The sequence below is a fragment of the Trachurus trachurus genome, assembly GCF_905171665.1.
Source record: "Trachurus trachurus genome assembly, chromosome: 13".
Taxonomy (NCBI): domain Eukaryota; kingdom Metazoa; phylum Chordata; class Actinopteri; order Carangiformes; family Carangidae; genus Trachurus; species Trachurus trachurus.
The window spans coordinates 16,061,003-16,087,566 of NC_139892.1; the positions used below are offsets into that span (position 1 = coordinate 16,061,003).

General features: G+C 43.9%; 1 protein-coding gene across 1 annotated transcript in view; it reads right to left on the bottom strand.

Annotated features, from left to right (window-relative positions):
- Window positions 1–26,564, bottom strand: part of atm (ATM serine/threonine kinase) — a 30,286-nt gene that overhangs the window by 2,561 nt on the left and 1,161 nt on the right. The window contains exons 5-59 of the mRNA XM_083985437.1: window positions 26,291–26,455; window positions 25,919–26,084; window positions 25,590–25,828; window positions 25,224–25,393; window positions 24,923–25,101; window positions 24,467–24,838; window positions 23,255–23,458; window positions 22,487–22,588; window positions 22,163–22,388; window positions 21,943–22,074; window positions 20,287–20,412; window positions 20,090–20,179; window positions 19,815–20,001; window positions 19,476–19,669; window positions 19,028–19,107; window positions 18,786–18,941; window positions 18,512–18,587; window positions 17,680–17,822; window positions 17,425–17,542; window positions 17,165–17,335; window positions 16,890–17,065; window positions 16,518–16,761; window positions 16,054–16,163; window positions 15,468–15,600; window positions 15,189–15,388; window positions 14,891–15,065; window positions 14,157–14,315; window positions 13,754–13,886; window positions 13,552–13,647; window positions 11,377–11,548; window positions 11,129–11,270; window positions 10,825–11,001; window positions 10,504–10,681; window positions 9,802–9,907; window positions 9,481–9,639; window positions 9,219–9,327; window positions 9,027–9,115; window positions 8,805–8,907; window positions 7,190–7,338; window positions 6,974–7,078; window positions 6,755–6,874; window positions 5,720–5,954; window positions 5,417–5,587; window positions 5,149–5,268; window positions 4,255–4,472; window positions 3,963–4,170; window positions 3,746–3,871; window positions 3,510–3,650; window positions 2,511–2,649; window positions 2,313–2,395; window positions 1,864–2,004; window positions 1,131–1,247; window positions 880–1,029; window positions 590–755; window positions 350–436 (exon numbers count right to left, since the gene is read on the bottom strand). Coding sequence (XP_083841563.1) covers window positions 350–436; window positions 590–755; window positions 880–1,029; window positions 1,131–1,247; window positions 1,864–2,004; window positions 2,313–2,395; window positions 2,511–2,649; window positions 3,510–3,650; window positions 3,746–3,871; window positions 3,963–4,170; window positions 4,255–4,472; window positions 5,149–5,268; window positions 5,417–5,587; window positions 5,720–5,954; window positions 6,755–6,874; window positions 6,974–7,078; window positions 7,190–7,338; window positions 8,805–8,907; window positions 9,027–9,115; window positions 9,219–9,327; window positions 9,481–9,639; window positions 9,802–9,907; window positions 10,504–10,681; window positions 10,825–11,001; window positions 11,129–11,270; window positions 11,377–11,548; window positions 13,552–13,647; window positions 13,754–13,886; window positions 14,157–14,315; window positions 14,891–15,065; window positions 15,189–15,388; window positions 15,468–15,600; window positions 16,054–16,163; window positions 16,518–16,761; window positions 16,890–17,065; window positions 17,165–17,335; window positions 17,425–17,542; window positions 17,680–17,822; window positions 18,512–18,587; window positions 18,786–18,941; window positions 19,028–19,107; window positions 19,476–19,669; window positions 19,815–20,001; window positions 20,090–20,179; window positions 20,287–20,412; window positions 21,943–22,074; window positions 22,163–22,388; window positions 22,487–22,588; window positions 23,255–23,458; window positions 24,467–24,838; window positions 24,923–25,101; window positions 25,224–25,393; window positions 25,590–25,828; window positions 25,919–26,084; window positions 26,291–26,455 — 8,433 coding nt within the window. The remainder of the gene's footprint in view (window positions 1–349; window positions 437–589; window positions 756–879; window positions 1,030–1,130; window positions 1,248–1,863; window positions 2,005–2,312; window positions 2,396–2,510; window positions 2,650–3,509; window positions 3,651–3,745; window positions 3,872–3,962; window positions 4,171–4,254; window positions 4,473–5,148; window positions 5,269–5,416; window positions 5,588–5,719; window positions 5,955–6,754; window positions 6,875–6,973; window positions 7,079–7,189; window positions 7,339–8,804; window positions 8,908–9,026; window positions 9,116–9,218; window positions 9,328–9,480; window positions 9,640–9,801; window positions 9,908–10,503; window positions 10,682–10,824; window positions 11,002–11,128; window positions 11,271–11,376; window positions 11,549–13,551; window positions 13,648–13,753; window positions 13,887–14,156; window positions 14,316–14,890; window positions 15,066–15,188; window positions 15,389–15,467; window positions 15,601–16,053; window positions 16,164–16,517; window positions 16,762–16,889; window positions 17,066–17,164; window positions 17,336–17,424; window positions 17,543–17,679; window positions 17,823–18,511; window positions 18,588–18,785; window positions 18,942–19,027; window positions 19,108–19,475; window positions 19,670–19,814; window positions 20,002–20,089; window positions 20,180–20,286; window positions 20,413–21,942; window positions 22,075–22,162; window positions 22,389–22,486; window positions 22,589–23,254; window positions 23,459–24,466; window positions 24,839–24,922; window positions 25,102–25,223; window positions 25,394–25,589; window positions 25,829–25,918; window positions 26,085–26,290; window positions 26,456–26,564) is intronic.

A 26,564-nucleotide genomic window follows, 5' to 3' on the forward strand; every position in this document is an offset into this window, starting at 1 on the left:
AGTTGTACCAGTTCGATCTGGTACGAGTTCACCGGTCGGAAGTTACGAGTGGCCGTTATAGTGACTTTCACCGGTAAAACAGGTCGGAAAAACACGAGTGGGTTGCCTGGAACGCTACAAAGTCGTAAGTTGTGACTTGAAGCTGTAATTTACGATTTCAAAAGCCTGCCTGGAACGCAGCATTAGCGAAAACGACCGGATCACTCACTTTTGCTTTAAGTTACACAAGCCTGTGTTTATGTTGTTTGTTAAAAGATACAGAAAAGCTTAGGACAATCAGCCACTGAGTACACTACATGAGAAAATGAAGAGTGTTTATATAAATCAAACTAATGAGAATTAAATGTACCTAAATCGATGTGCACCAGTTCAGCAGTCTGCTCATCAATCAAGATGTTCTGGATGTGTCTGTCGCCCAGACCAACGATGTAGCCGACTACCAGCAACAGAGAAAAGATGTTAAGTGAATATTTCAGTGTCCCAAAGAGAATGATTTCATTTCAATCCAAATATATTAAAATACTATTTTGAGACACAATGATGTGCATTAGTGTATGTAATGTATATCTAGTGTGTGACCACAGTTTACCTATAGAAGAAGTGGCTACACTGCGGGTGTAAGCCAGACGTTTCTCCATCCACACCGCTGGATCCAGGAATCCCTCCATGCAGAAATACCTGAAGACCGGCCTGAAGTTCTTGCACACCTCGGTGTAGGCCTCGAGCTTCTCATCAAACGCAAGTCTCTGAGATTCCTACAGTGGCACCACAGAGGATGACAGCAACTTTTAGTTTTGTTGTGTGTCGCTGTACAGACTTCCTGTGGATGATTACACAGTGCTTCAACAGTAATGGTGCATGAGTGTGAGCGAGCAGTACCATCATCTTCTTGCGACAGGACAAGTTGGCCCAGTCCTGGGGGCGGAAGCGTTTGTGCGCTCCTTTATTGGGATCAATCAGAAACTCCCCGATGGGAACCGTGCCTGAGCACCACTCCAACACGCCACTGCGCTGGGAGAACGGCACCACCTACGAATGAAGAGGGAGTGAAATTCAATATCAACTTAATTATTTTAATATGCATGAGATCAACACAGTTCTGATTGTATTGTTTGTTTGTTTAACTGAACCTTGTATCGTCTGATGTTGAGCTTCCTCTTGCGAGTGTCCGTGTTGCGCTGCAGCAGCATGGAGCACATGCTGAAGACCTGCTGCATCACCGCGTCCTGCCGCAGGTCGTCCTGACCCTGTTCACACCGACAGGGCAAAGGTCACATCAAGAAGCTCAACTAATCATTTTTCAGGCATTTCTTCATTACAAAAGCTAAAATTAATAAATTTCTGCTCTTCATATGTCATTAATTTTAAAACAAAGGGTTTCCATGAATAGTAAAATATTTACTGGCAGGTTTTCATGATTGAGAAACTGCTACAGAGCAGCAAGTGTAATTAAAAATAGAGTGTCTGTCTTCTCTTAAATTCTCTCTAATAGTTAATACATAAAGCAAATGGGAAAAAAAGACAAAAGATGCAGAGAAACTGCATTTTCACCGTGACTCTCTCAAGTGTCTAAGAGGTGAATTATTAGCCTTTAATCCCCTGAAGAATGTCCTCATTATAAAGAAGTGACAAAGTGTTTGTAAATCCAAACTCTGTATTTGTCCTGGTACAAAAACAGGATTAATTATTAGCAACAAACCGACTGTGATGGAAAAGAACTGTAGTTCAAAGTGAGTGAGCTGCTCACACTTCAATCACACACACACACGACAGCAACTTTAGCTTCAAAGGGAGGTGGTTTGTTTAGTCAGGAACACACACACCCACATACACACACACACACACACACACACACACACTTGCCTTGACCAGTTGTCTCCTGCTCTTGCCGTCGGAGCCGACACAGTCGATGATCTTGGGCAGGTTGACTCCTCCGGCCAGGTGGTAGTGAGGCATGAAGGACCTGACAGTCACCAGGTTGTCATAGCGACCTGTTGGGTCCACCTATTTACACGATGAAACAACTTTTGTTATTATACAACACTGCTCGATAAAGTTATTGTGTTCTCAGTTTGTTAACACTTGAGTGTACAGTGCACATGTGGTGGAGGAACAGGTCTGTCAGCTGTCAAACTATAATCATTGATTGTTGATTATAAGTCACAGATAAAATGTTTTTTTCTGGATTTATGTGTGTTTAATGAATACAACGCTCACAGACAGAAACTTAGGGACAACGTTGATGATGTCTGTGAACTGAAAGCTCTCAAAACGTAACTATTTGTTATTATACAGTCAAATTAAATCCACACCTTGACCTCCATTGTGGGGATGACAACCTCATCCAGGTCTTTGATTTGCATGATGGGCTGGTCAGCAGGGATGGGAATGGCCTCTATGATGAAACAAGGACACACACACACGCACACACAGAGGGATTTTATCAATAAAATCGGACTATTCTTTATCCACGTTCACATTATGCAACGTGCTGTGCTCTGACTACTAACTCTTCTCCGTCTTGTGCCTGCTGGCGTCCATATAAGCCAGGGTGATGTAGGCGTCACACAGACGCTCGATCCCTCGGATCATCATGCTCCTCTTTTTCCTGATTGCACTGATGATCTTTTGCGCGACATCTGAACGCTCCTGCAGGAGAAACACATCACTTGTAAAAACAGAACTGGTGTTTGAAGTCTAGAGAGCACATCTGGAAAAGTGGCTGAGCACAAGGTAGAGAAAGTAGAAACTTTGAACCTAACAAGATAAACATATGGGATATACATATTGTCATAATAATGACTGAAGAATTTGCAATAATGCAACTGTATTGTGTTTGATTTTTCTTGCTTTGGTACAGTTCAAGCTATAGTACCTATTAAACAGAGACTTGTGTAGAAACATGACATCTATGATAATCAGTGATGGGAATAACGGCATTATAAATAAACTAACGACACTAACAGTGCTTCTCATTTCAGGAACGAATAATCAAAAAAGTTACTGTTTCCTCCGTTATAACACCGTTGCCGTTACTGACGATAAAATGTGCCATTACTCGGCTATACCAGAGATGTTCTAATATTGCCTAGAAGGGCTTTGGCTATACTTGACTCACTGGAGCAGCTTTCACCTAAGCAGGCTAATCTCAGCGATGGGAGCTCTTAAGTTTTTTTCTTTGGTGAGGGCAAGACAACCACATAATAAGTGATGATGATTGGCTTAGGTGGAGTAAAAATGTTTTGTTTGTTCACAAACGTACAGGCTCAGCAGCAAATACACCTCAGTGTCAGGAGGAGTTGCAGCAATGACGGCGAGTTCAACGAGTTCGACAGGAGCTGTACAAGCATTATTTTTCCTCCGTTGAGTTGAATGGAAAAATGTGTATGTAACATGCAGCTTATGCAAAGCGTCTTTCCACATCGGTGAGTGGCAGTCAAATAATTTGCCATATTTGGGCATTTTATACTTTTCTTGGTAATTTGTAAAGCCTTTGATCAAAGTCCCACCAGGTCAAATGGTGACGGCTGCTTCGGCGTGCTCTTAGACAGCCGGCTCCTGCAGAAGGTCTCGTCTTTGTTGGCGTTCACCAGGGCGAAGATGATGAAGAGCGTGTGGTGAGGGTGCTCTAGAGACGCCCGGCAGATCAGCTGTGAGGAGAAACCACAAGGCAGTGATTTTAGTCTTTCTTTATTGGTCGAATAACTTGTATTTGCTACAAAGTCAGATTTTTGCGTTGTGTTACCTCGCTGAGAACATCATGGAAGCCCGTATCCTCAGCGATGCCATTTGCCATCTTGGTCCCCATGCGTGCAGCCAGCTGATACATGAGAGGTAGGAACTTGTAGGAGGGGATCTGTTTCACCCCTTTCTGAAATACAAAGTAAAAGCAGCAGGAAACATTAGAAGATTAACAGTAATGATCATGACATAAGTGAGAATTTCAGGTGTTTTTTACGAACCTTCATCATGTCGTTCACAGCCTTCACGTCAGCGTTCTCCAGCCACAGTGAAGCCAGGCGAAACACCCAGGTGTCGTGCTCCTCGCCCTGCTCCAGACACTGGATGTAATTCTCCACCGCTTTACACAGGAAGCGCTGTCTGTCTGACTGCAGGTTGGACAGCGCCTTCTCGTCCAGCTCCACCTCCCTTTGCACCTTTACCGTGTACCTGCACAGTGAAGTGTAAATACGTTTTTTAAAAGAAAATAGGATTTAAAACTGAAGAACTCATGCACACAAACGGCACGCAGACCTGTTGGAGGTCACTTTGCGCTCCTTCATCAAGTCCACCTCCTCTTTGGCTTTCTCCAGCAGCGCCTGCTTGTTCTCAAACTCGGAGGAGTTCATGTATTTGTCGATGCTCTGGTACTGAGCGTCAGAGAAGCGGGCGAGAGACAGGAAAGCCTCGGTGCGCTGACTCAGCAGCCTGGAGTCCTGCACTCCTGACTCTTCCTCGATCACCTCCACCGCCTGAAGGCAACGGCACAGGAGAGACGTTTTACAGACAACAGCTTCTCTAACAGAAAAAAGTTTGAGTCAAAATAATACTGACAATGAAGTTACAGCTGAATAAATAAAAAAGTACAAAATAAAATCTAAACAGAGAGAACAGAAAAACAGAGGACCCTCACTGCCAGAGGTACTGTGACACACACAGGCATGAAGTGCAATCTTGTTGAGAACATTTGCTGGGAATGTGTAACACACACACAAGCACACACACACATACATACATAAATAAACAAAACATGAATAATTTAAATATGTCAATAAAAGTCTGCTGCAGCTCCAGGACATAAACTGTAAACTTGCAGAAGTTATACTTTACATTATCTCTAAGGGCCTGCTCCAAATTTATCTAGACATATATAAATTATTCATGTGTGTGTGTGTGTGTGAGAGAGACACTGGCTTATTATGGATAATAAGTCTCTCTTTTCTCAGAGGGAGGCTTGTTATATGGGCACAAATATGTGAGTTTTATCAAGGAGCATAGATTTACAATTCTGCACTTGAACTGGCTTTTTTTTTTATCAATTATGTAAATCTTTGCAATTACATGAGAGCTGTTTGATTCTATTTATCTATGAGATTTTCCTGTTGACAAAGAGTCAGGTATTCAAACTAATGATTAATGTCCTCTTACCCTTTCCAGGTATTTCTCCAATATGACTGCAGGACTTTCCAAGCAGGTCTCAGCGAGCCAGTTACCACACAGTCTGAGGCACTCAGTGTAGACTGGAGCCACAGCAGGATTGAAATCCACCTGAGAGAGAGTAGTTCAGCAGGGCATCTTAAGTTTCACTGAATAACATTTTAAGATTCAGGGCTGTTCAGTAATTATAAAATGGTTTTAAATACAACAAAGCTAACAAATCTTTGTCTTTGATTGAATCCGTGTCTTTGTGTCTGACCTTTTTCTCTAAGTTGTGTATCATCTGTTTCAGCAGGCCGAGAGCCAGACCCTGTTCTCCCTTCGCCCAGAACACCTGGGCCTCCTCCAGTTGCCATGACGACACGGGTATAGACGCCCAGGCCCGTCCACCACCGTGCTGCTTCATCTGGAAGACCGCCTGCTCCGCTCGCTGGACACAAACCACAACAATCCAGATCATTTTTTACAAAGTTCACCCGTGAAAAACAAAATAAACATAATGGTAAATATCACACACACACACACACACACACACACACACACACACACACACACAAAACACCTGTGTATTCCCCGCCTTGCGAGCCAGCTGGCAGAGCTCCATGAGGTGGTCGGTGAGCACAGAGCTAATGTACTGGGCGCCGTCGGGGTCTCCCACCCTGGACGTCAGGGTGTGCTGGGCCACAGAGCGGGCGGCCAGGATGGGCTCCACCAGAGCAAAGTCACTGTCAGCGAGCAGCTGCGAGTGCTGCCGCCACTGGCTGCAGACGCTCCTCAGCGTCACATCTGAGAAGGGGCTAATGGAAATAAAGCAGATAAAATATTAAATATCTGGGTCTCACAAATCCCACAGACTAATCATAGAGTGGCGAAGTCCCGCCCCTTAAGCTGGACCCCCATGGGACCTTTCGGAGTATAAAAAATGAATGGTGTTCAATGGACAGAGAATAATTATTTTCTGATCCACCAGTCATTATGCCTTGGATTACACAAATGTTGTTTATAGGCTTAAATGATATTTTTTCATGTCAAGAGTTTGACCGTTTATTGTGCCATTGTTCAGTTAAATGCTGTTGAGAAAACACAATGAGAAAGACGACATGTTATGTTGCGTATGTGACGTCACGTCATCACCCTTTCCATCCCTTCCTTCTCCATCCACAGCTCTCCACATGCCCCGACTTATAATGATTCCCCCCTCTTTCTATGCTCTTATCCTGCCCTTGGAAAAAGGCGGTGAAGTGGAGCAGAGAGACCGTCATGTCTGTTGCAGAATTCGAGTGCGGGTGGTGACGTATATAATTCGCTTCGAGAGCAGCGAAGAGCTGTAGTTCACAAAGCGGGCTCACACAAAACCTAACATTATCAAAATTATTTGCGCTAAATTGTAGTCTTCTTTGCGTGAAAAATTAGCTTTAAATATCACAAACAATATTATGTGAAATCCATGGCACAATTTAAACTGGACTAGAAAATAATTTTTATCTACCAATTGAATCTCAGTGACAATATTTCGCTTTTGAGGACTCATGTACCGGAAACGGAAGGGCGGGACTTCACCACTCTATTGTGTGAATGACTGTGCTGCTGTCGTCACCTGGAGAAGAGCTGCTTCACGCTCTCCAGCTCCCTGATGCTCTGCAGGTTCCTGAGTGCCGGGTACAGAGAGGACACGGCCTCCAGGCTGCCTCTGCACAGCTCCTCCACCTCCGCACCCCTGTGGGAACACACAAGCACATACGGTTAAAGGATTTGATCAGATTTAATGATTTAACCTAAAAAAAAACATCCTGGAGTGTCTAAATGTCAGTCATACCTGGCCTGTTTCAGCGTTTCATCAAATATGGAGAACTCCTTGTCTCTCAGCGCTTGTAGGGAACAAAACACTGATTCATGGAAGCCAGGCGTGGATTTGTCACTCCTGATATAATGATATAAATATCAAGAAAAACGGATTAAGTAACACATTTCCTCGTTCTCCCTGATGGGATACTGCTCAGTGAATATGTGTCCCCCCTCCCCCTCCCTTCACCTCTCGGACAGCTCACAGTCCCACTGGGTGTTCCTCCAAGCGGCCTGGAAGCGGAGCTCTCTTAGCTCGGCCCCCCACTCCACCCCCTCACTCTCCAGACCCCTCATGTAGGTGGCGAGGATGCTGCTCAGACCAAAGTTCTGCAGCCCCTGTTGGTCGAATGGAGACAGAGTTTATAAACTAACATTATAGCATTTCATTTTCTTTATTAGGATCCCCATTAGCTACAGAAGGGCTGCGGCTAATCTTCCTGGGGTCCACCAACATTTCAAAATAACACAGTAAAAACCAGCCAATAGAGGCTCCAAAGGAAATGCAGAGTGTAAAAAAAATACTCTGCATAGGAAAAGCAGAAATATACTAGGAAATAAATACAAGTGTTGGGACCTCAACCCACATGTTCTCAAACAAAGGGCCATAAAACCAGCTGGGGACAAGGAATGCGCGCCAGCAGCCAACGCCCGTTAAATCATACCTAGGTGTGATTCCACCCAGACGTTCAAACACTGGCCTCCCATTGGTCAGTACCTGGGGGAAACCCCAGGGATCCCAGTGACGTCACCGAAGGTTTAAATGCTGCGGCGACGCGCAGCCCCATGCTTTTTCCCAGGTAACGAAGTGCTGCAAGGAGCTCCGGCTTCACGCAACCGAGTTACTAAAGGGGGCACACCAAACGTTTGGACTCAATACCTAGGCCGCAGTTCTGAGCTTGCTGGACAAGTAAACTGCCTCAAGTGACGCCATCCGACGTCACTCGACGTCTCCCCTCCCCCTCTTAGGCTACGTGCACGCACGCACGCACGCACGCACGCACGCACGCACGCACACACACATCATATGCTCATTCTAAGCCATTGAGAGTGTATCTTTGCTGAACTGTTTATTCCTTTGAATTACCTGAACTTGAGTGTGTACTAGATGATTTTAGTAATAAATGTCCTTGAACTAAAGTAGTTGTTCCGTGGTTGTTTGTGTACATTCTATTGTGACGCTAAAGCTGGTTATCAGGGTCTGTGCTCGACTTTACGCCTTCGTATTTAATTGATTATCCTACTCTGTTAGAGATTGATATAATCGAGACTGATTGTTTGGTCATTGATCCCTGGTTTCAGGGTGGTGCCCCGCAGTTGTTATTAATTAATTTAATTTAATTTAATGTAATTTAATTAATAATGCAACTATTCTTTATTTCTAGTAATTATTAGTCAATAAGTGGTTTTACTACTGTTTTCGACCGCTAATCCTAAATGTATTAGTTTCTCTATTAAACTCAATAATTAATAAATTAGTTGACTTGCTTATTGATTATTAATGCTTAATAATTATTGTCAATCACCAAACACCTATGCAAATCCCCAACACAAGAGAAAACAAAACACAATAGTTACTAAACTAAATAGGAGCTCAGCAACAGAATAAAGTCCTAACAACAGTCCAATCGGCTGTTGATTGTCCAACTCGTTTTACACATCGTCCTAAGACTGTAGGAGACATTTAATTTGATTTATACTTATTTATATTTATATAAGATATAAACATTACAAATAGGGCAAATCAACAGCATCTATTATAAATATTCAGGCTGTTCTTTATATTAATGTCTTTTGGATCTTACCACAATGATTCCCACTTGTCGAGTGGCCTCAGGCAGGGCAGAGTGAAGGTCGTATGAGGTCAGGGCCTTCCCCCACATCGCTTCATGCTCGTAGGTTCGAATCCTGTAATTTTCAAAGTCAGGGTCAGGGTTAGGGTAGTTGGGGTAATTGCACATAACCTGAGACTGCTCTTCAACTGTTCAACCAGCACGACATCAAGCTGTGACTCTGATAATTATTACCTGGTCAGCGGACTGGTCAACGTCTCCCCACCACAGCCATAGAGACTGTCAGGCTCTCCGATGCTTCGATACACCTCGATAAGAAGCTCCTGCAAATACAGGAACACATTTTACAACAACATTTTATGGTTGTTTATGTTGAAGCATGTTTAGAAGAACAATTAACATTTAATTTAAAACCAAAGAACTAACCTGCAGACTGATCTTGGTGTCCTCCATACTTTTCTCTGTCAGGCTGGAAATGGTGAAGCTCTGGCTGTGCTCCTCAAAACTGAGCTTATATGTCGCTCTCGACTTGGTTCTGCAGATTTGATCCATTTTATCAGAAAGAGTTTATCTTTTGAGAATTTTGTATGTAATTGAGATGATTATTCAATTGAACAATTAAACTGTTTATGCTTTACAACACATATCTAGCTCATTAAAATCCCATATAAAAAAACAATTTTCATACTTGCGGCTATCCTCCATGTTAGCTTTGATCTTGTCGACGTAGATCTCCGTGTAGAGCAGAGCGGTGAAGTGAGCTGCGCAGGACTGAGCAGCTTTGGCCACCTCCAGGTAGTTCAGCTCCAGCCAGAAATTGGAGTTACACACCGTGCCGCAGGACTTGCTACAAGAGGGATACACGGGTTATTTTGCAGACACTGCACACACTAAATATTAGTTAACAAGCATCTAAAGAAGCTACAGAAGATGGATTATGTAGCATTAAACCCATTTGAGTCAAATTACAAAAAACAGGCGGCAAAATGCAGAGTCAAACATCACAAACCTTTTAGAGTCCACTGGTCTCTGCTGGTGTCTCAGATAGTCGATAACTGCTAGCATGGTACGCAGAGAGGTCTTGTCATACAAGCCATGGCTGGCTGAGTCGGACTCTGTGAACAATAATAAATGTTTGACACTGAACAGCTTAACAACAGAGAAATAATTCAGGTTAGAGCTTTGAATGTGATATTTTATCCTATCTGTAAATAGATAATTATCTGTGATAAATAACCAATAAATCAAAGTTGTTAATGAGGGTTTAGCAAAAATGATGGTATATCTGAGGAGAATATAGTGAAAAAGTTCATGTTTTCTACAATATACAACTATTATTGTAATACAAAAGGAGACAGGGCCTAAAAAATTCAGATAAATGTTCAAGTAAATGATAAATGAGGCAAGTCATAAAATAACGGCACATGGAAATAAAAGACTTGCAACAGAGATTGTTTAAGACCGCTGAGCTTCGATAAATCTGCATTGCTGTGAAAGAATTTATGAGTCACATATATTCTGTATGCAAACATGTGTTCATTATGTAAGTCACACTCCGGACCGGATTACAGTGTGAAAATCTCCCCCATTCTCCAGCACAGTGCCTCACAACATAAGTTCCACCCCAATGACAGTGAGCAGGAAGAAGCGGGAGAGGAGGACACAAATGTATTATTGTTATTATTATTAGGAGTCATGGTCTCAAACCTACCGGAGTCAGAGTTGAGAGGTGTGGCTGACCGACTGGAGGCCTGAGCACTCCTGCAACAGAAACTGAAGAAGTCCTGGATGTGGGAGGAGAGCAGCTCCCTCCATGAACCATTGGAGTCGTCCAGAAGGATGGAGTGGATGATGAGGGGCAGCAACCTCTGACAGCAGTCCACCTTCACCTGGAGACAGATGGAGGCAATAATGTGCAGATTAGAAGATGGATTCAAACGCATCTGGATCTGGCAGACCTGCAGTACGTGATGCAACAAAACGCTCCAAAGCACAAAAGGAAACAGTCCCTCCGTGACGTCCATGAGCTCACCAGACACAGAGGTCGAGAGAGCAGCAGCGCCTCACTCTTCACTCCACCGCTGTCCAGCAGGGTGGTGCACAGAGCCTTCAGCCAGGCCTTGTGGCTTCCTGCCTGAGGAATCCAAAACTCCTGACTCTCCAGCTTCTCCCTGGCCTCCAAACTCTCCTTAGCGCTCACAACAGCCGCCTAAAAAAGTTGGATTCAGACATTACAGGCAAACATGGGACTCATATCGTTATCATACACAGTTTTCCTGACTTGAATCTGTTATTAAAGTATAAAGACATACCTAATCAGCTCAACTATAACCTACCTTGCTTTTGGCCTTCCTGAAGGGGTTAAGGTAGGCCAGCATCGGGTCTCTGTTGTCTTTGTGTTGCTCCCAGAAGTCGACTCCAGACTGAATGGCGAGAATGTTCCTCACACACTGAGCCGCTGCCTGCCGAACCTCAATACTGACACACGATCACAGAGCAGAGGAGCACATATGAGCACACACTCACACACACAACCAACACAACACACAAAATTTTGAAGTGTGATATTTAGGATTCACCGTACCGCTGATGGGTGAGTGCGTCGTTCGTGCAGTTGAGGATGATGTAAAGACGCTGCGACTCTGTGGAGCTGAAGAGAGACACGGCCTTTTCATAGAGCGGGTCTCTGCCATGGAGCAGGGCGATGGTGGAGAGATCGACAGGACCCAGTTCTCCGAGACAGCTCCCTGCTGCCTCTGTGGGAAAAGATTTGTTGAAAACCTTTTTAAAGGGATAGTTCAACATTTTGGCAAATTGGCCCATTGCCATAATCCCTATAGTTTTAGGAGTAGGTTCGTTACCTTTAATTGTTGGTGCAAGCTATTTTTAGAACGGCGGAGCAGAGCCGCGAGCTGCTCAGAGCTACGCTACGGAGGCTAATGGGATTTCTTGGTTTCCCTCATCAAACTCATCAGATACACAATCCAACAACTCCAAAACGCTCTCGTTGACAAGTTGTGACCTGGGGTCTCATTTATAAAACTGTGCGTGGGATCGTTACTAAAAGTGTACGTACGCCCGAAAGCCAAGTTTTGCGTGCGCCAGTAAATATTCAGACTTATAAAACCCTGCGTACGCACACTTGCAAGCAAACTTCCCTTTATAAATCACAGAGTTCCTACAAGTGTGCGCAGCTGAATCCGCTTCACGTTCCGCCCTGTACACGCCCTGTTTTAACCATAGATGGTCAATGCAAACCACCACATGAATGCGATCTGCATGTCAATGAGCCTGACGTGCTCTTGTTCTGTCTGTGTTGTGAATCAGCTGCAGGTGTGAAAGTGGCGACGTGACGTGTTGCCGCAGCTGTTAACGGCGTCAGCGGCTCAGAGCGCACGCGGTGTTGTTTCAGTGCGCTGCCCTCTCACATGCTGGACCCGGTTCGGCACATAGTTACAACAATGACAACAGTTCTAATCTTAAACGAGTTATTAACCATTCATCATGGTCTCCCTCTCCCTCCTTTCTCCTCCAGCGGTGCCGTGGTGCAGAATTACGCACGGGGCTCACCGCTGTATTATTTACAGTGATTAGACTGATCGATAAAACTTTGAATAATTAGCGGAATCAGTTACATTCTGAGGAATGATCAAACATGACACTTCTCTTGATAACAAGAAAACAGAATGTAACAATTGTGCGAACGATTACTGGATTTTTTTTCCCAGGGTTTGAGTTTTAATTGACTCTCGATCATATGTTCACACAGTATCATAGAAACATATAGTTATTTACATGTATTTATCCCATGCAGCCGCGGCGTCCTCTCCTCCTCCTGCGCTCTGGGAGTGGACAATAGACGGAGAGATGGTGGTGATTAAATATAGAGAAGGAATTTTGATTTTGAATTTTAAGTTAGATTCTAAGAAGATGTTTCTGAAACACCAGTCCGATGCAAAATAAGGGCGCTGTTGAATTAAATCACCGTGGCAACATGGATCTAACGCATACGGGTTGAAATTAAATGTGTGACGGCCGATAATAAAAACATAATGGTTCTTCTCAATCATCATTTCCTGAGTCTGACTTCAGTTCACCACCACACCGTCTGTGTCGCTAATTCCTCTTTTCCTCCAAACCATGCGTACGCATGGGTCAGAGTTTGCTTAGGGCTGCGCACATTCTCCCGTCAAGTTTGTTTTTTATAGATCACAACCTTGGCGTGAAAAGTCACGTACGCCACTTTCAGTCCCGTTTTGTGCGTACGCAACAGTTATAAATGAGACCCCTGCACATTCACCACGCTATGAGATAATAATGGAACGTTACGAGACAGAGTCGTTTTCGAGGTAAATACAGAGACTGCCCCCGATGGGAACATGCATCAGCGGTTTTGCATGAATTTACCTAGAAAACAACTCTGTCTCGTAACGTTCCATTATTATCTCATAGCGCGGTGAATGTGCAGGTCACAACTTGTCCACCAGAGCATTTTGGAGTTGTTGGATTGTGTATTTGATGAGTTTGATGAGGGAAACCAAGAAATTCCATTAGCCTCTGTAGCGTGGCTCTGCTCCGCCATTCTAAAAATAGCTTGCACCGACAATTAAAGGTAACGAACCTACTCCTAAAACTATAGGGATTATGGCAATGGGCCAATTTGCCAAAATGTTGAACTATCCCTTTAAAACTGAAACTAATCTGCTCAGGAGTGGACGCGGACGCAGGATGCCGATGCTGTACAGGTTTGATGTAATACCTAGTATGTCGGCTCCTCCAGGATGGTTGGCTGCCAGCTTCGAGAGCTGCAGCAGACTGAGAACCAGCTTCACCAGCACACTGTCACTGGGGTTGGCTACGAGAGGACAAAGACGGACAGCATTTAATTAGGCTCGTAAGACATTTTAACATGCTGCAAATTATATGCAAGGGCCATTTTTTTCCATCATGGGGCATCGTACCATGACACTCTTTGAGCAACTCTCTGATCTGTCCCTTGTTGTCGTGCAGCTGTCTGGTCAGCTCCTTCAGCCCCTCCAGTCTGGTCAGAGGTAACGAGTCACAGGACGCCACAGACAGGAAATGGACGATCTCCTGAGGGAGAGACAGAGAAAAGTGAGATTATTCATTTTTTAATTGATAACCATGACATTTGCACACATGCACAAAAAGATCATATCATTTATATCTATCACAATAAATACATCAGATGATTAATGATTTATGGGTCAGTTAAATTTACTTACAGGATAATCATGAGTATATTATACAGAGACTTAAAAGAGATAATATATTTAACATAATATATTTAACAGTAGTAAAAAAAACAGTAGTGATGTGTTGTGTGTCATCGGTTGCTGTTACCTGTGGCAGTGTAAAGGTCCCATTGTTGTATTTGAGCTTGTGTTGTATGGACCTCAGCTCTCTGAACGTAGGGAGGTCGGGGAAAGGCTCCAACCTGCTGATGGCTCCTTTTAGCTTGTGTTGGTTCTCGATCACAAGAAACTGCAACAGACTGAGCACCTAGAGGAGCAGAGAGGAGGGAAAATAAAAAAGTATCGCTCATGAATACCAAAAAAGGAGAAACAAAATTAAGAGGAATGTCTTAAAGGCATGTTTAATGATAAATAAGGCTTGAAGAATGCTTTTAAGGGGGGACACTGTAATGCACTAGTCCAACTAGTCCATTCTTGTTATTTTGTTTTGTGGCCTCTGTTCAGTAAATTACAACTTTCATCAGCGCCCTCTAGTGGCAATCTTTGTAAATGAATTTATATGTAGAACAGCTTTGTCACATTTGCCTCTAATTTCCATATATGATGCATTCATGCACTACCTTTCTTACTACCTAATCTGAGAGTGTCTGGGCCACATAGGTGGTGGGTTTGTCTGAGGTCTGGCATTAGCATGATCTGTGTTTTGTAACCGTTTTGTTTGTAGTTTTGACTTGTATATGTGGTGTATTTTTGAGTCCTATTGTCTTCTTCAGAATGGGATGTGTTGTGTTGTGTGAATATGAAAAATGAAAACACACTTTGATTATTATTATTCATGCACTACCGTCTTCATTATGACTATGAGTGAGTGAAATCACTAACCTGCTGTGAGATAGATGGCCGGCTGGTCACCTGAGCCGTCAGAGTCCCAACAATGACCTGCAGGTGGCAGTCTAGAGCGTCGTCACAGAACTGCAGCGCTGCCTGACACACGGAGGTCAACAGGTCGCAGCACAGAGAGAGGCTGCGGGTGGAGACCTCGTCACACTGGAGCGGTCTGTGGACCGGAGGAACACAAACTGACTCAACGTTGTAGAGGAAGATGATCATGTGTTAACAATTTACTGCATGTGAATGTTACTCCACCTGTGTGTTTGTGTGTGTGTGTGTACGAACTCACCTGCTGTTGATGTGGTGTATGAGTGTGTAGATGATGTCTCTGAGGACGAAGGCCCAGGCTCCTCCCAGACCGTCCTTCACCTCTCGGAGCAGCAGGTTGACAAACAGGTGATACATGAGGAGGATACGATGGCGCTCGTAGCCGTTGGTCGTCTCGGCTGCTCTTTCACACACCGCCAGCAGAATCCTTTGAATAGAAATCTACAAATACAAAAATAGATGACAGTTAAGTAATAGTAGTTTTGTTTATGGCAAACCCTTTATGAATGAGACACTTTACCGGTGTTTTGGACAAAATGGTCACGAGTGACTTGTGGTTGACAGTGGCACTGTGGCATTTGCTGAGGTAGTCCAGAGTCGCTTTGATGACATGGGAGGTGAAGTACGGTGGGTTTGGGACTGGGTCCAGCTCTCTGAGGGCAGGTATAACATTTATTTAGTTGCACATTTTCTTCTGTTTTTCTACTGACAGTGTTGTCTCCACAATGAGTGAATGAATAAAATAATGAAAGCAGAAGTAAGCGGAATGTTTGTGTTAATATAAGTCTTAAATCGTTAGGCTATATCTTCCGACAGCAATCACTTATATAGAGTGTTTGGTCTGAAACACGGGTCTGTCAGTCACTCTGTTCTGCTGTAAGCCAAGGAGACAACTTTCCTTGTATCCTACAACCTTTATCCAATGAGGAGAGAGAACGGCATGAAGGGGCGGTCCTCTCTGTGTGTGCAGCCAAGGGATGCGCGTGAATGTGGTGACGTAGGGACGAGGGCGGGGGCTGCTAACTCCATCGGCTGACAAGAAGTTAGCCAAAACGACCGGATCGCTTACTTCTGCTTTAAATAAAAGTAATCTTAACCACCGTTACCCTATAAAGCGTTTCAGGTCTCCTCCGTCTCCGTCAGCTCCTTCATACAAAGTCATCAGCAGCTCCACCACGATGTCTGCCAGGTTAGTGTGGATCAGGCTGTCAATTTGCTGCCGACACAAACACGAGGACTAGTTGAGCAAATTTGCCTTTCATTTACTGCACTCTTCAGTTACTTGTTTGTGGCACATCCTGCACACTCAGTGGAGCTCAGTGTGTTTAACTTGTGCACGTGAAGGCCCACAACAACTGTGGGTGGTCTAGACTGGTGTGATTTATCTCCACAGTTGGTCCTGGAAATGACTTCTATGTGCCCAGTCGGGTTAAATATGTTTGCTTTCCTTGTTAACTCTTTTTACTGTTTTCAAAAACAGACTTTCTCCTGATATGGACAAATTAGAAAGGCTGCATGAAGTGAGAAGTCTCACCCCAGAAGGCGAGGACTGTTTTACAGCTGTGTTTACCTGTTTTCCCAGACAGTTGGCATTTTTGAGCAGGTCGTAGACTTGATGCGCCTTCTCTCTCTGCTGTGTGACCTGCGAGTCCTGGCCTGGCAGGGCAAAGTACGGCAGGATGTTGACCATGATTTTGGGGAAGCAGTCGGCCAGCAGGTCTCTCGAGTCCTTCTCCAGACACCTGCCGATGGACCTCACCTGCTCAAAGTCGTCCAGGCAAACCAGCTGGGGGATCAACACCTGATAGGAGGAGCTACAAGAGCACACAAGACGAGACAGATGTTAAAAACCAGGCGCACATGCATAATCATAACTGCAGCATTCAACACAGACTGAAGCCGTGACATCGAATGAAAGGAAAGAGGACGTTTATTTCCTCACTTGTAGAAATCTTTGACTGTGTCATGGTCTAGGAGGGTGTAGGGGAAAGAGCCAAGAGTGTAACGATCATCAGACTGTCTTTGTGCGAGCCACTCTGCCACTAAGTAGTACAAGTGAGAGCTGACGAATGTTTTTACACTCCTGTAGCCCAGTGTTCTGGATACACTGCACAACATCTGTCAAGAAAAAGACAAAAAACGTTAATACCTCTGATCTTTCAGTAGATAAAAAGGGCAAATTACCAATGTGGGACTACACGACTGTGAAATTGTTACCTTTTTAATAAGCAGTTCCTCTATATTGTTCTCCTTGTATGACTGGAAGAGGGCGAATAGAGACTGTTTTTCACACACTGGGCTACAGCACAGCACCACAGATAAACTCTTCAGCAGGGTGGCCTTGCGGTTGAACTCCTCGTCGCACTGGTCGTCTGCAGAGATGCTCCTCTGTGTGTGATCAGACAGGAAGTGTCAGGAAAATCAAAGAGGGGGTTGAAAAATTAACAAATAATACAACTTTCTCTGAATGAACTTACTGGGAGCCTCATTCCCTCCTGAGCCTTCAGGTAAACATTTTCAAACGCAGACTGCTGCTGTTTCAGTGGCAGCATCTTCCTTTTGTCAGGATGCTCTGGTCTCATCTCCAGAAACAACCTGGATACAAAAGAAAATAATCAGAGCTATGATCCACTTCATGAATTATTCATATACTTTATTTGTGTATCGTATCTAGATTTAATATCATATTCTGATACATTGTCAAGTCAGCTCCTAGCTAACGTGTACTGTACCTCTGCACCGACATGGCAACCAGCATCCGGACTTGATGGTGGGCATCTGCGAGGTGAGACGGAAGAATGATGGAGACTGGGCGGTCTTCCTCTGTCTCAGGCCCTCTGATACTAAGGATCGCCCACTTACAGCACGGGTCAGCCTGTCAGAGGGGAGACATGTTGAATGCGCTATGCACTAACAGCATGATAGTGCAACTAGAACATGGAAAGAATACAGAGAAAAAGAGAAAGGGGGAAAAAAAGGGTCCTTATATTTTTTGTTATGAGGCACCGGGGTAATATTTCTCACTTTACAGCTCGTTCACACAGCGCTTGGCTTATTGAATTTATGACATGTAGACAATGTGTGATGGTAATTTCAATCTTTTTGTTTCAACCACCTGAGATGTCCTCTCACCCTGCTTTTCCACCAAGATATGAGGTCTCCTTTTGTGTTTTAACCACTTGTGAATTACAATGTCTAGAGACCTTAACTTCCCACCTAGATACAAAACCCTGCAGGATACCTCAAGTGTGAAACACACCCTGGGGGGCAGGTACTACTCCCTGCAGGGAGGTATAAATGGTATACCTATGGTATATATTTTATTTTGTATCCATGTATAAATGTTTAGGTCTCCCCATGCCCAGGGTCTTTCCTTTACCATCACCGCTTGAGTGAGGACTGACTGACTGAAGGAAACAAAAACTTGTCGGCCGGCAGAAGTCTATATTTCATTATTCACCAAGAACAAGCAACAGAGAATTTGCACAACAAATGCAAATCTAATATTTTACTGTATGACAGAAAAAAGCCTGAGACATAGCTAGATCATATGTGAGATCTCACCTCCAGTAAAGCAACCAGACATTGCACCAGGGCAGCTCGTGCTGTTGATGTGCATTTCCCTGTCTGGCTCAGGAAACTAAAGAAACAATGGACAAATAAATATCAGATATCAAATAATATTTATGTTGGACCTGGTTTTAAAAATCCTCATACAATTCTGACACAATTGGCAAATGTGGTGTAAAAGAATAAAGGATGGAGCATTTCAAACTTGATTATGATGCTTCATTTTACTGTATGTTGCATGTTCATGGTATGAAAATATGACACTAACCAGAATCCAGACACCACTTGTAGCAGGGATCCCTGAACGTGTCTCATCTCCTCAGGCAGGTGGTGGGTTTTCCCCAGGCTCATGATAGAGGGTAACAAACCCAGCAGGACCGCAGCACAGACCTCTTGGTCCTGACGGTACAGGTTACACAGATCCCTGTAAAACACAGACAAACAGAACAATGTCGTTATTCAAACTGTTGTTTTATGACTAACAACCAAATATAAAAAACACCTCCTTACGCTAGAGGCCGGAGCAGCGAATCAAACTCCTCTGGAGACAGTGAGTCCTTCGCAGGAAGCTTCTTCAGCAGGACGAGGTACTGCAGAGGAAACGGATACCAGTTGAAGCTGAAGCAGCTGAAGCAGTGTATGTATGGAGATGTGTGTACATATGGATGTTCATGTGGATATGTATAGGTGTATGTATGTATGTATAATTATTGTATTAGGTGTAAATGATATTAATGTTTTTGTAACATACGACAGGTTTAGGTAGTTATTCATTATGTAAGGAGACGGGGTGGGAGTTTATAAGTTTTACTTCTTCTCACTCATTTTTGAATATGTATTTCTATATCTCATGTTTTTGTCTTATTCTCTTTATTTATCTTGTTTTTCATATTCAAAATAAACATTTCTTTCAATCAATAAATCAAGCATCATCATCATGACAGTGGCTGCTACTCACCATGTTGAGGTGCAGGGCTTTGCTGAAGTCAAGCTGCTCCAACAGCAGCAGCAGCCGGCGCTGCACCTCCTGTGGTTTGAAGAGCAGACTGTGGACGTGCTGGACAGAGACGCACTCACTCAGGAACTCCAGGATCGCCAGGAGAGCCAGGTCCTGCTGGCCCAGATGATCCTCTGCTAACAGGCTTTTTGCACCTGAGGAAAGACAGAACAATGTTTCAGCAGCTCAAACTGATTTGGCTTTGGCGAAATTTTTGATGACGTGAAAACAGCAAAATCTGACAATCTGTTTTAAATCCAAGAAAGGCACCAATCTACACTGAGAGAGGTCCCGTCTTACCCGGCCCACAGGAAGTGTCAGTGTTGTCTCCCTTCTGTCTGTGTGTCCCATTGGTGCTGCTGTGGGCCTCTTCTTCGTCTTCAAACAGATCTATATCGTCCCCTTGCTGAGTCCTGGTCACATCCCTGTCATCATCCAAGTGATCGTCTTCATCCACAACAGTAACTCTCTTAGAAACACTGCTCAGCTGGAGAGACAGGGAAGTAGAGGGTTTTCATATTCTGAACCCTGAGAACACAAACATCCCGGTTTTCCACTGTATATCTGTAACTCACCAACAGTTTGCAGATCTCTGCCAGGTCACTGAGGAGGCTGGACGGCAATATCATAATGAACAGACTGGAGGAGACGGGGCAAACATTATCCTGTGGGGAAAAAAAGCAGAGCAGAGTTTGACCTGTACTCCTCCATGTGTTGACCTTAAGACCACGCTGATGATAAAATGAAGTGTGATGACAGAGGTTTATTTCACCTGGTTTTTCCTGCTGGCTGAATGTGTGCAGAGCTTCATGACAGACTTCAGAGTGTGCATGGTCCCCTCCTCTGTCATCTTTACTTTCACATTAGAAACATAGCCACTGAAATCCTGGGCCAGGGCCTAAACAAACAACAAACTCCTTCAATTTCAAATTTGCACTGCATTTCTACATTTTTTATTCAGTGTTACAGCTTTCCAGTTTGTATTCTTCAGTTATTCAAATTTTAAAAAAGGAAATTATAATTATAGAGTGTTTTTGATTTTCGAAATGTATAAAGAGAACCAACGTAAAATACAAATGTGTTTCAGTTTTGGGGGTCAACATATGGAATAAGCTCAGGGGTGAGTTGAAGTTATGTAGTTCTCTGTTGAGTTTTAAGAAAGCCCTAATAATTATAAATTACAGTATATGATTCTTTTCACCTTAATTTTGTACTGCTGATATTCTAGGTATTCAATCTTATGGAGTGTATAGGACAGGCAAATATAAGCCTTGGGCTTCAGCCTATTCCCTTTTCGGTCACTGTATGACATTTTTTTAATGTGAAATGTATGGATGCAATTATGTATGATAATATGTGCTGGTTAAAGGGACAACGAGGAGTTTCTATTCGGTTATAAAAAAGTCTCACGTTAATGTGGATGAATCTCCGCTACCCACACTTGTTAATGGGCCCATTTTCGATAAATATATCGTTCTGTCTCTATCGTTATTTTGTTATTATTAGTGGTGGCGGAAATGCTGGTCGAGCCGACCAGCGTTTCCTTCGTGGCGAGTTATGAGAATAACGCCGCCGAACCGCCGTTTATGGTCGGAACTACGGTGGTATGTGAACCTCTTTGAACCTCTGACTTTAATTATTGATGAATGAAAACATGAGTCCGTCTTGCGCCGGTCAAAGAAATGTACGGTGCGCGCGGAGGCTCATAAATGTAGTGTGAAAACGCTTTGCTTTTCCAAAACTCCTCGTTGTCCCTTTAAATTGTCCATGCAAAATGATTAACTTTGATGTTTGTGTTGTGTGACCGAAAAAAAACAATTTAATTCATTCATTCAATGTTAAAGCAGAAGTGAGTGATATATTTGTGTTAATATAAGTCTTAAATAGTTATATCTTCCGACAGCAATCACTTACATAGAGTGTTTGGACCGAAACACGGGTCTCCCAGTCACTCTGCTCTGCTCTGAGCCGAGGAGAAAACATTTATCGTATCCTACAGTTTTTATCCAATGAGGAGAGAGAACGGCATAAAGGGCTGTGTGTGCAGCCAAGGAACGCCGTGAATGTGGCGACGTAGGGACGAGGACTGTTATGGTGCGTTCAAGGAAACTCGTATTTTTCCGACCGTGAAGTGGTACCAGTTTGATCTGGTACGAGTTCACCGGTCGGAAGTTACGAGTGGCCGTTATAGTGACTTTCACCGGTAAAACAGGTCGGAAAAACACGAGTGGGTTGCCTGGAACGCTACAAAGTCGTAAGTTGTGACTTGAAGCTATAATTTACGATTTCAAAAGCCTGCCTGGAACGCAGCATTAGCGAAAACGACCGGACCACTTACTTCTGCTTTAAATGTTTATCAAAATGAAATATGGGGCACATAGCTAATGTAGATTTACATGTTGTGCCTTAAATGAGTGTGAAGCTGTACCTTTGCCTTGGTGAGGAGCTGAGAGCGACAGGCCTCCTCTTCAGTCAGGACGCCAGCGGAGACGTAAGCTGCCAGAACTCCAGTCAGCAGAGCGAAGCAGCGCACCAGGCACTCTGGAGGGACGGACTGAGACTGTGGAGAACGGAGACAGGAATAAACACCGGTTTGTGTGATGGCTGATCACTCGCATGCGTAAACAGAACTATTAGCTCCCACTCACATCAGGGGAGTAGCAGTTGAGCAGGTTGTCGGCCACAAACAGCAGGGACTGCTCCAACTTGTTCCTGAGAGCGGGGACGGCAGCAAACTGGCCGTCGACTGACGATGCCTTCACTGACTCTTCACCTCGGACCTCTGAGGTGTTGAAGGTGAACTGCAGGTACAGCCTCTCAATCACGTCCAGGTTTTCTTTGGCATCAGATGACACTTGTTCTTGAAAAAATGCACTTAAAAAAGGGGACAAACAAAAACAATTTTTTTTTTCAAGAAATACAATACAACTAGCTACTTATGAATAATAATGATGAAATAATCAAATCCTCACCTCTCAGCTCCTTCAGCACCCAGCAAGAACTGCAGCCCAGCTCTGGTGTCCTTCAAGGTCAAAGAGACCAGGATACCCGCTATTAGATTGTAGGGGAAATCCCTGGAAACAAGACCATAAACATAAATTTACAGGCCTTTGTTTTAAGGAATCAAAATAAAAAGTAAAAGTTACTCTCCGTGTGTAGCAATGTTACAGCTGATTAAAGCAGAAGTGAGTGATATATTTGTGTTAATATAAGTCTTAAATAGTTGTATCTTCCGACAGCAATCACTTACATAGAGTGTTTGGTCTGAAACACGGGTCTCTCAGTCCCTCTGCTCTGCTCTGAGCCGAGGAGAAAACATTTATCGTATCCTACAGTTTTTATCCAATGAGGAGAGAGAACGGCATGCAGGGCTGTGTGTGCAGCAAAGGAACGCCGTGAATGTGGCGACGTAGGGACGAGGACTGTTATGGTGCGTTCAAGGAAACTCGTATTTTTCCGACCGTGAAGTGGTACCAGTTCGATCTGGTACGAGTTCACCGGTCGGATGTTACGAGTGGCCGTTATAGTGACTTTCACCGGTAAAACAGGTCGGAAAAACACGAGTGGGTTGCCTGGAACGCTACAAAGTCGTAAGTTGTGACTTGAAGCTGTAATTTACGATTTCAAAAGCCTGCCTGGAACGCAGCATTAGCGAAAACGACCGGACCACTTACTTCTGCTTTAAGTTAAATAAATGTGGAGCTAAGTCAGTTAACAGGGAAGAGTAACACAGTGACAACCTGCAAATGATGGGGTGAGGTCTGGAGCTTTCCTCCATCTCATCACTCTGATCACTCATTAGCAGCCAGCCTATGAGAGTCTCTTTCAGGGTTGGAGACCCAGATCCCTCTGTGGCCCCGACAGAGTCCCAGCCAGAGCTCAGGATGAGACTCTTGGGGACGGGACACTTGAGCAAAGCCTGGGAGAGACAGACAGCAGCACTCCTGGGGAGAGAGACGGGGGGTAATGAGCTTTTATTGAGTGTTATTATCTTTTACCCTGGTGTCCTGGGGCCTGTTGTTCGAAACCTAGAAAAGGGATTAAGCCGGGATATGTTGGTTATCCTGGCCTAATTTAGCCTCAAGTCGGTTGTTCGAAAGCTGGATACCTTTATCCTGGTCAAGTTACTATGGTGATTTATTCTCTGCAGCTAGCCTGCTCCTGACCAGGCTAACAGCCAGGCTAAGTTGATTCTGTTGTCTTTATCTGTCAAGTCAGCAGTCACTCTGATCAGAAATCAATGTGTTTCATACAGTTATTCCATGTTCTTATGTACATATTGGCCTGATTTATAAATTTATAAAATACATTTACAATAATCAAAAAACATGAAACATTTACAATATTTATTAGGCTCTTTTTTCATAATTAGGCCTTCAAAATTATTTTCATAAAATATGTTACAAAATAGATGTGTCTAAATATTGGTTGAGGTAAGAAAATAAGAATGAAATTGAGTGAGTGTAAGCACCTTCCAAATAAGCAAATTATCAAATGGGCTGGTCGGCTAATTTAGGATCCTCACCTCACTACGACAGCCCTTTATGGCACACAGCTGCAGCGTAAAGCCAGCTCTATTCTTAATGACTGCTCACTTCCTTTGCATGGTGAGTTCCAGCTCCTTCGTTCTGGCTGTCGTTTTGTGGTCCCTAAAGGTAGAAACAGCTTTGTACCCACAGCAATTGTAATGCTGTATAGTAAGGCCACAAGGTGAACAGTTGGGGAGATGTTAAAGCACTTTTCTATGATTATATATTTTGGGATGATTATATTGTTTTTTCTGTCACGTGGCTGTTACTTTAAATTGGGATTGCTGAGTTCCTGTCTGCACAACAAATTTACCGTTTGGTACTAATAAAAAAACCTTGACCATAACCTTGTTATTGATAGTTACTGAATTCACACACAAAATGAAACATTTTATGTAACAAACAAAGACAAAATTTACTCACTGGGATATTTTACATGCTGATCCGGAGAAAAGTTTCCAGAACTCTCTGTCCATATTAATCAGTCCTCCGTGGACGATGGAGGCCAGTAGGTCCAGGCTCATGGCCTCTATCTGAGGCGAGCTGACCCCTCGCAGTGCCAGGGCCCACACCCGACCCCACAGCCGGCCCAGCTCGGCCCCGTGGACCTGGGTCCTCTCTGGGTATCGAGCCTGGCACCGGGCCAACTCCCTCAGAGAGCGCAGCACATACGGTCCCCTCTCTCCTCTCCGCTGCTCTGCCAGGAGCTGGTACAACACTGACAGCAGTGGGACCAGCTCACGGCCGGGCACCATGGACGGGTATTTGGAGATGAGCACCGAAGTGACCTGCAGCCTGAGAGGAGTGAATAAAATAAGTCTGGATCTTGACACAATTAGACAAATAATACTTAATTTAATTGTAATGTGATTTTCATACCATGGTATGATATCAAAGTCACTTTGCTGAGGCTGCAGATGGTCCCGGAGGACCTCCCAACCCAGTTCAATGCGGCGGCGCTTGCTGGCTCCTCCATGAGTGGGACTGCCCATCTGTGTGGCTCTGGCAGAGGCCTGGGTCACCTCCAAGATGTGGGTGTCACCATCATCAGTGAAAAGCTACAACATAGAGGAAAACACAAGAAAATCAAACTCATCGTGTTGTCAGAACAGGTAACTCACACCTATATGACACAAAATGGTGATTTATTTACGCACACTGGAGACTGGACCCACATTACCTGACGACAGATGTCAGCTGTGAGCTCGATGAGATTGTCTTTTACGGCGATGTGTCTCGTCCCCGTCACATACTTCCCTCTGCTGCCTAAATGACTGATTTCTCTGACGAGAGCTTCATAAAGGTTGTACAGTTGACTCCGCCACTTTGACCAATCCTCAGCATGAGCACCTGATATACGAATGGCGGAATAGGTATTAGCAACAAAAAGGAAAGAAAACTATTAAAACTAATCCTTTAATGTATCAATGGTCCCTGAGAATAAGTGTATTTGTCAGCTGTTTTTCATTCAAGCATAACTACAGGTGTCACCACCATCTGAAACGAAGGAAAAGAATGAAAAATTATATAAGAACGATCCCTCCACCTGTGTCCTGTGTCTTGGCTCCTTTGGGGTGGTGAACACAAATCTGCAGGTTGAAGAACTCCACGATCTCCTCTTTGAGAGCATCACTGGGCCTCTTGTCCGCCCAGATGTGCAGTATAGACGGCAGCAGCTCCTCTCCCAGGTGACACACCCTCATCCTACAGTTCATGGCCGCAGATCTCAGGAATATGTTGAGGGCCGAGACGAGGTGCTCCAAAACAGTCAAGTACTTCTCCTGCCTAAATTAAAGGAAAATAAAGTAATATGTCAGGAGGAATTTGCAGATAACAGTGGATTTTAAAAGGTTGATGATGGACACACGAGTTCACCTGGCATTAAGCAGGGATTTGGAGAAGAAGCTGAAGAGAGTGTTGTTAAATCCATCAGTCTGCATGCAGCAGCCTTGCACCACCATGTGGATGACTCTGCTCACCAAAACATGGTTGATGGGTTTGGATGAAGAGTTGAACAAGCCACAGTACAAATCCAAAAGACCTAGAGGCCACAAAAACAAACTGAGGTTTAACAGTGCATGTAACTGGTGGTTATAACACAATGTAATGCAATAGTAAATAAAAATTCATTTCTGTTTTCATCAAATGTTTAACATGTACTCTGATTAAACTCTAATCAGGATTGATAATTTGATTATATCAAGAAATCAAGGCGTATAAATTAATTTAGACAAACAGCTCACTGACTCTGCCACTGCTGGGGAGAGATGTCACGCCAGTACTTGCGGACGGAGAGGATGTCCTTGACTAGGAGGCTGCTATAATCCTCTCCGCAAACTGAACAGCTGTACGAATTATTCAGCACCTCCATCACGTGTCTCAACAGCTCACTGCACTTTAAACGAGGCCCACCTGCAGAGGAAGACAGAGAGACACACTTAAACTGCAGCACCTATGCTCATTTACTGTAAACAGATTGTAAACACCTTGTGCATCACACTGTAAAACTATTACTGGATCT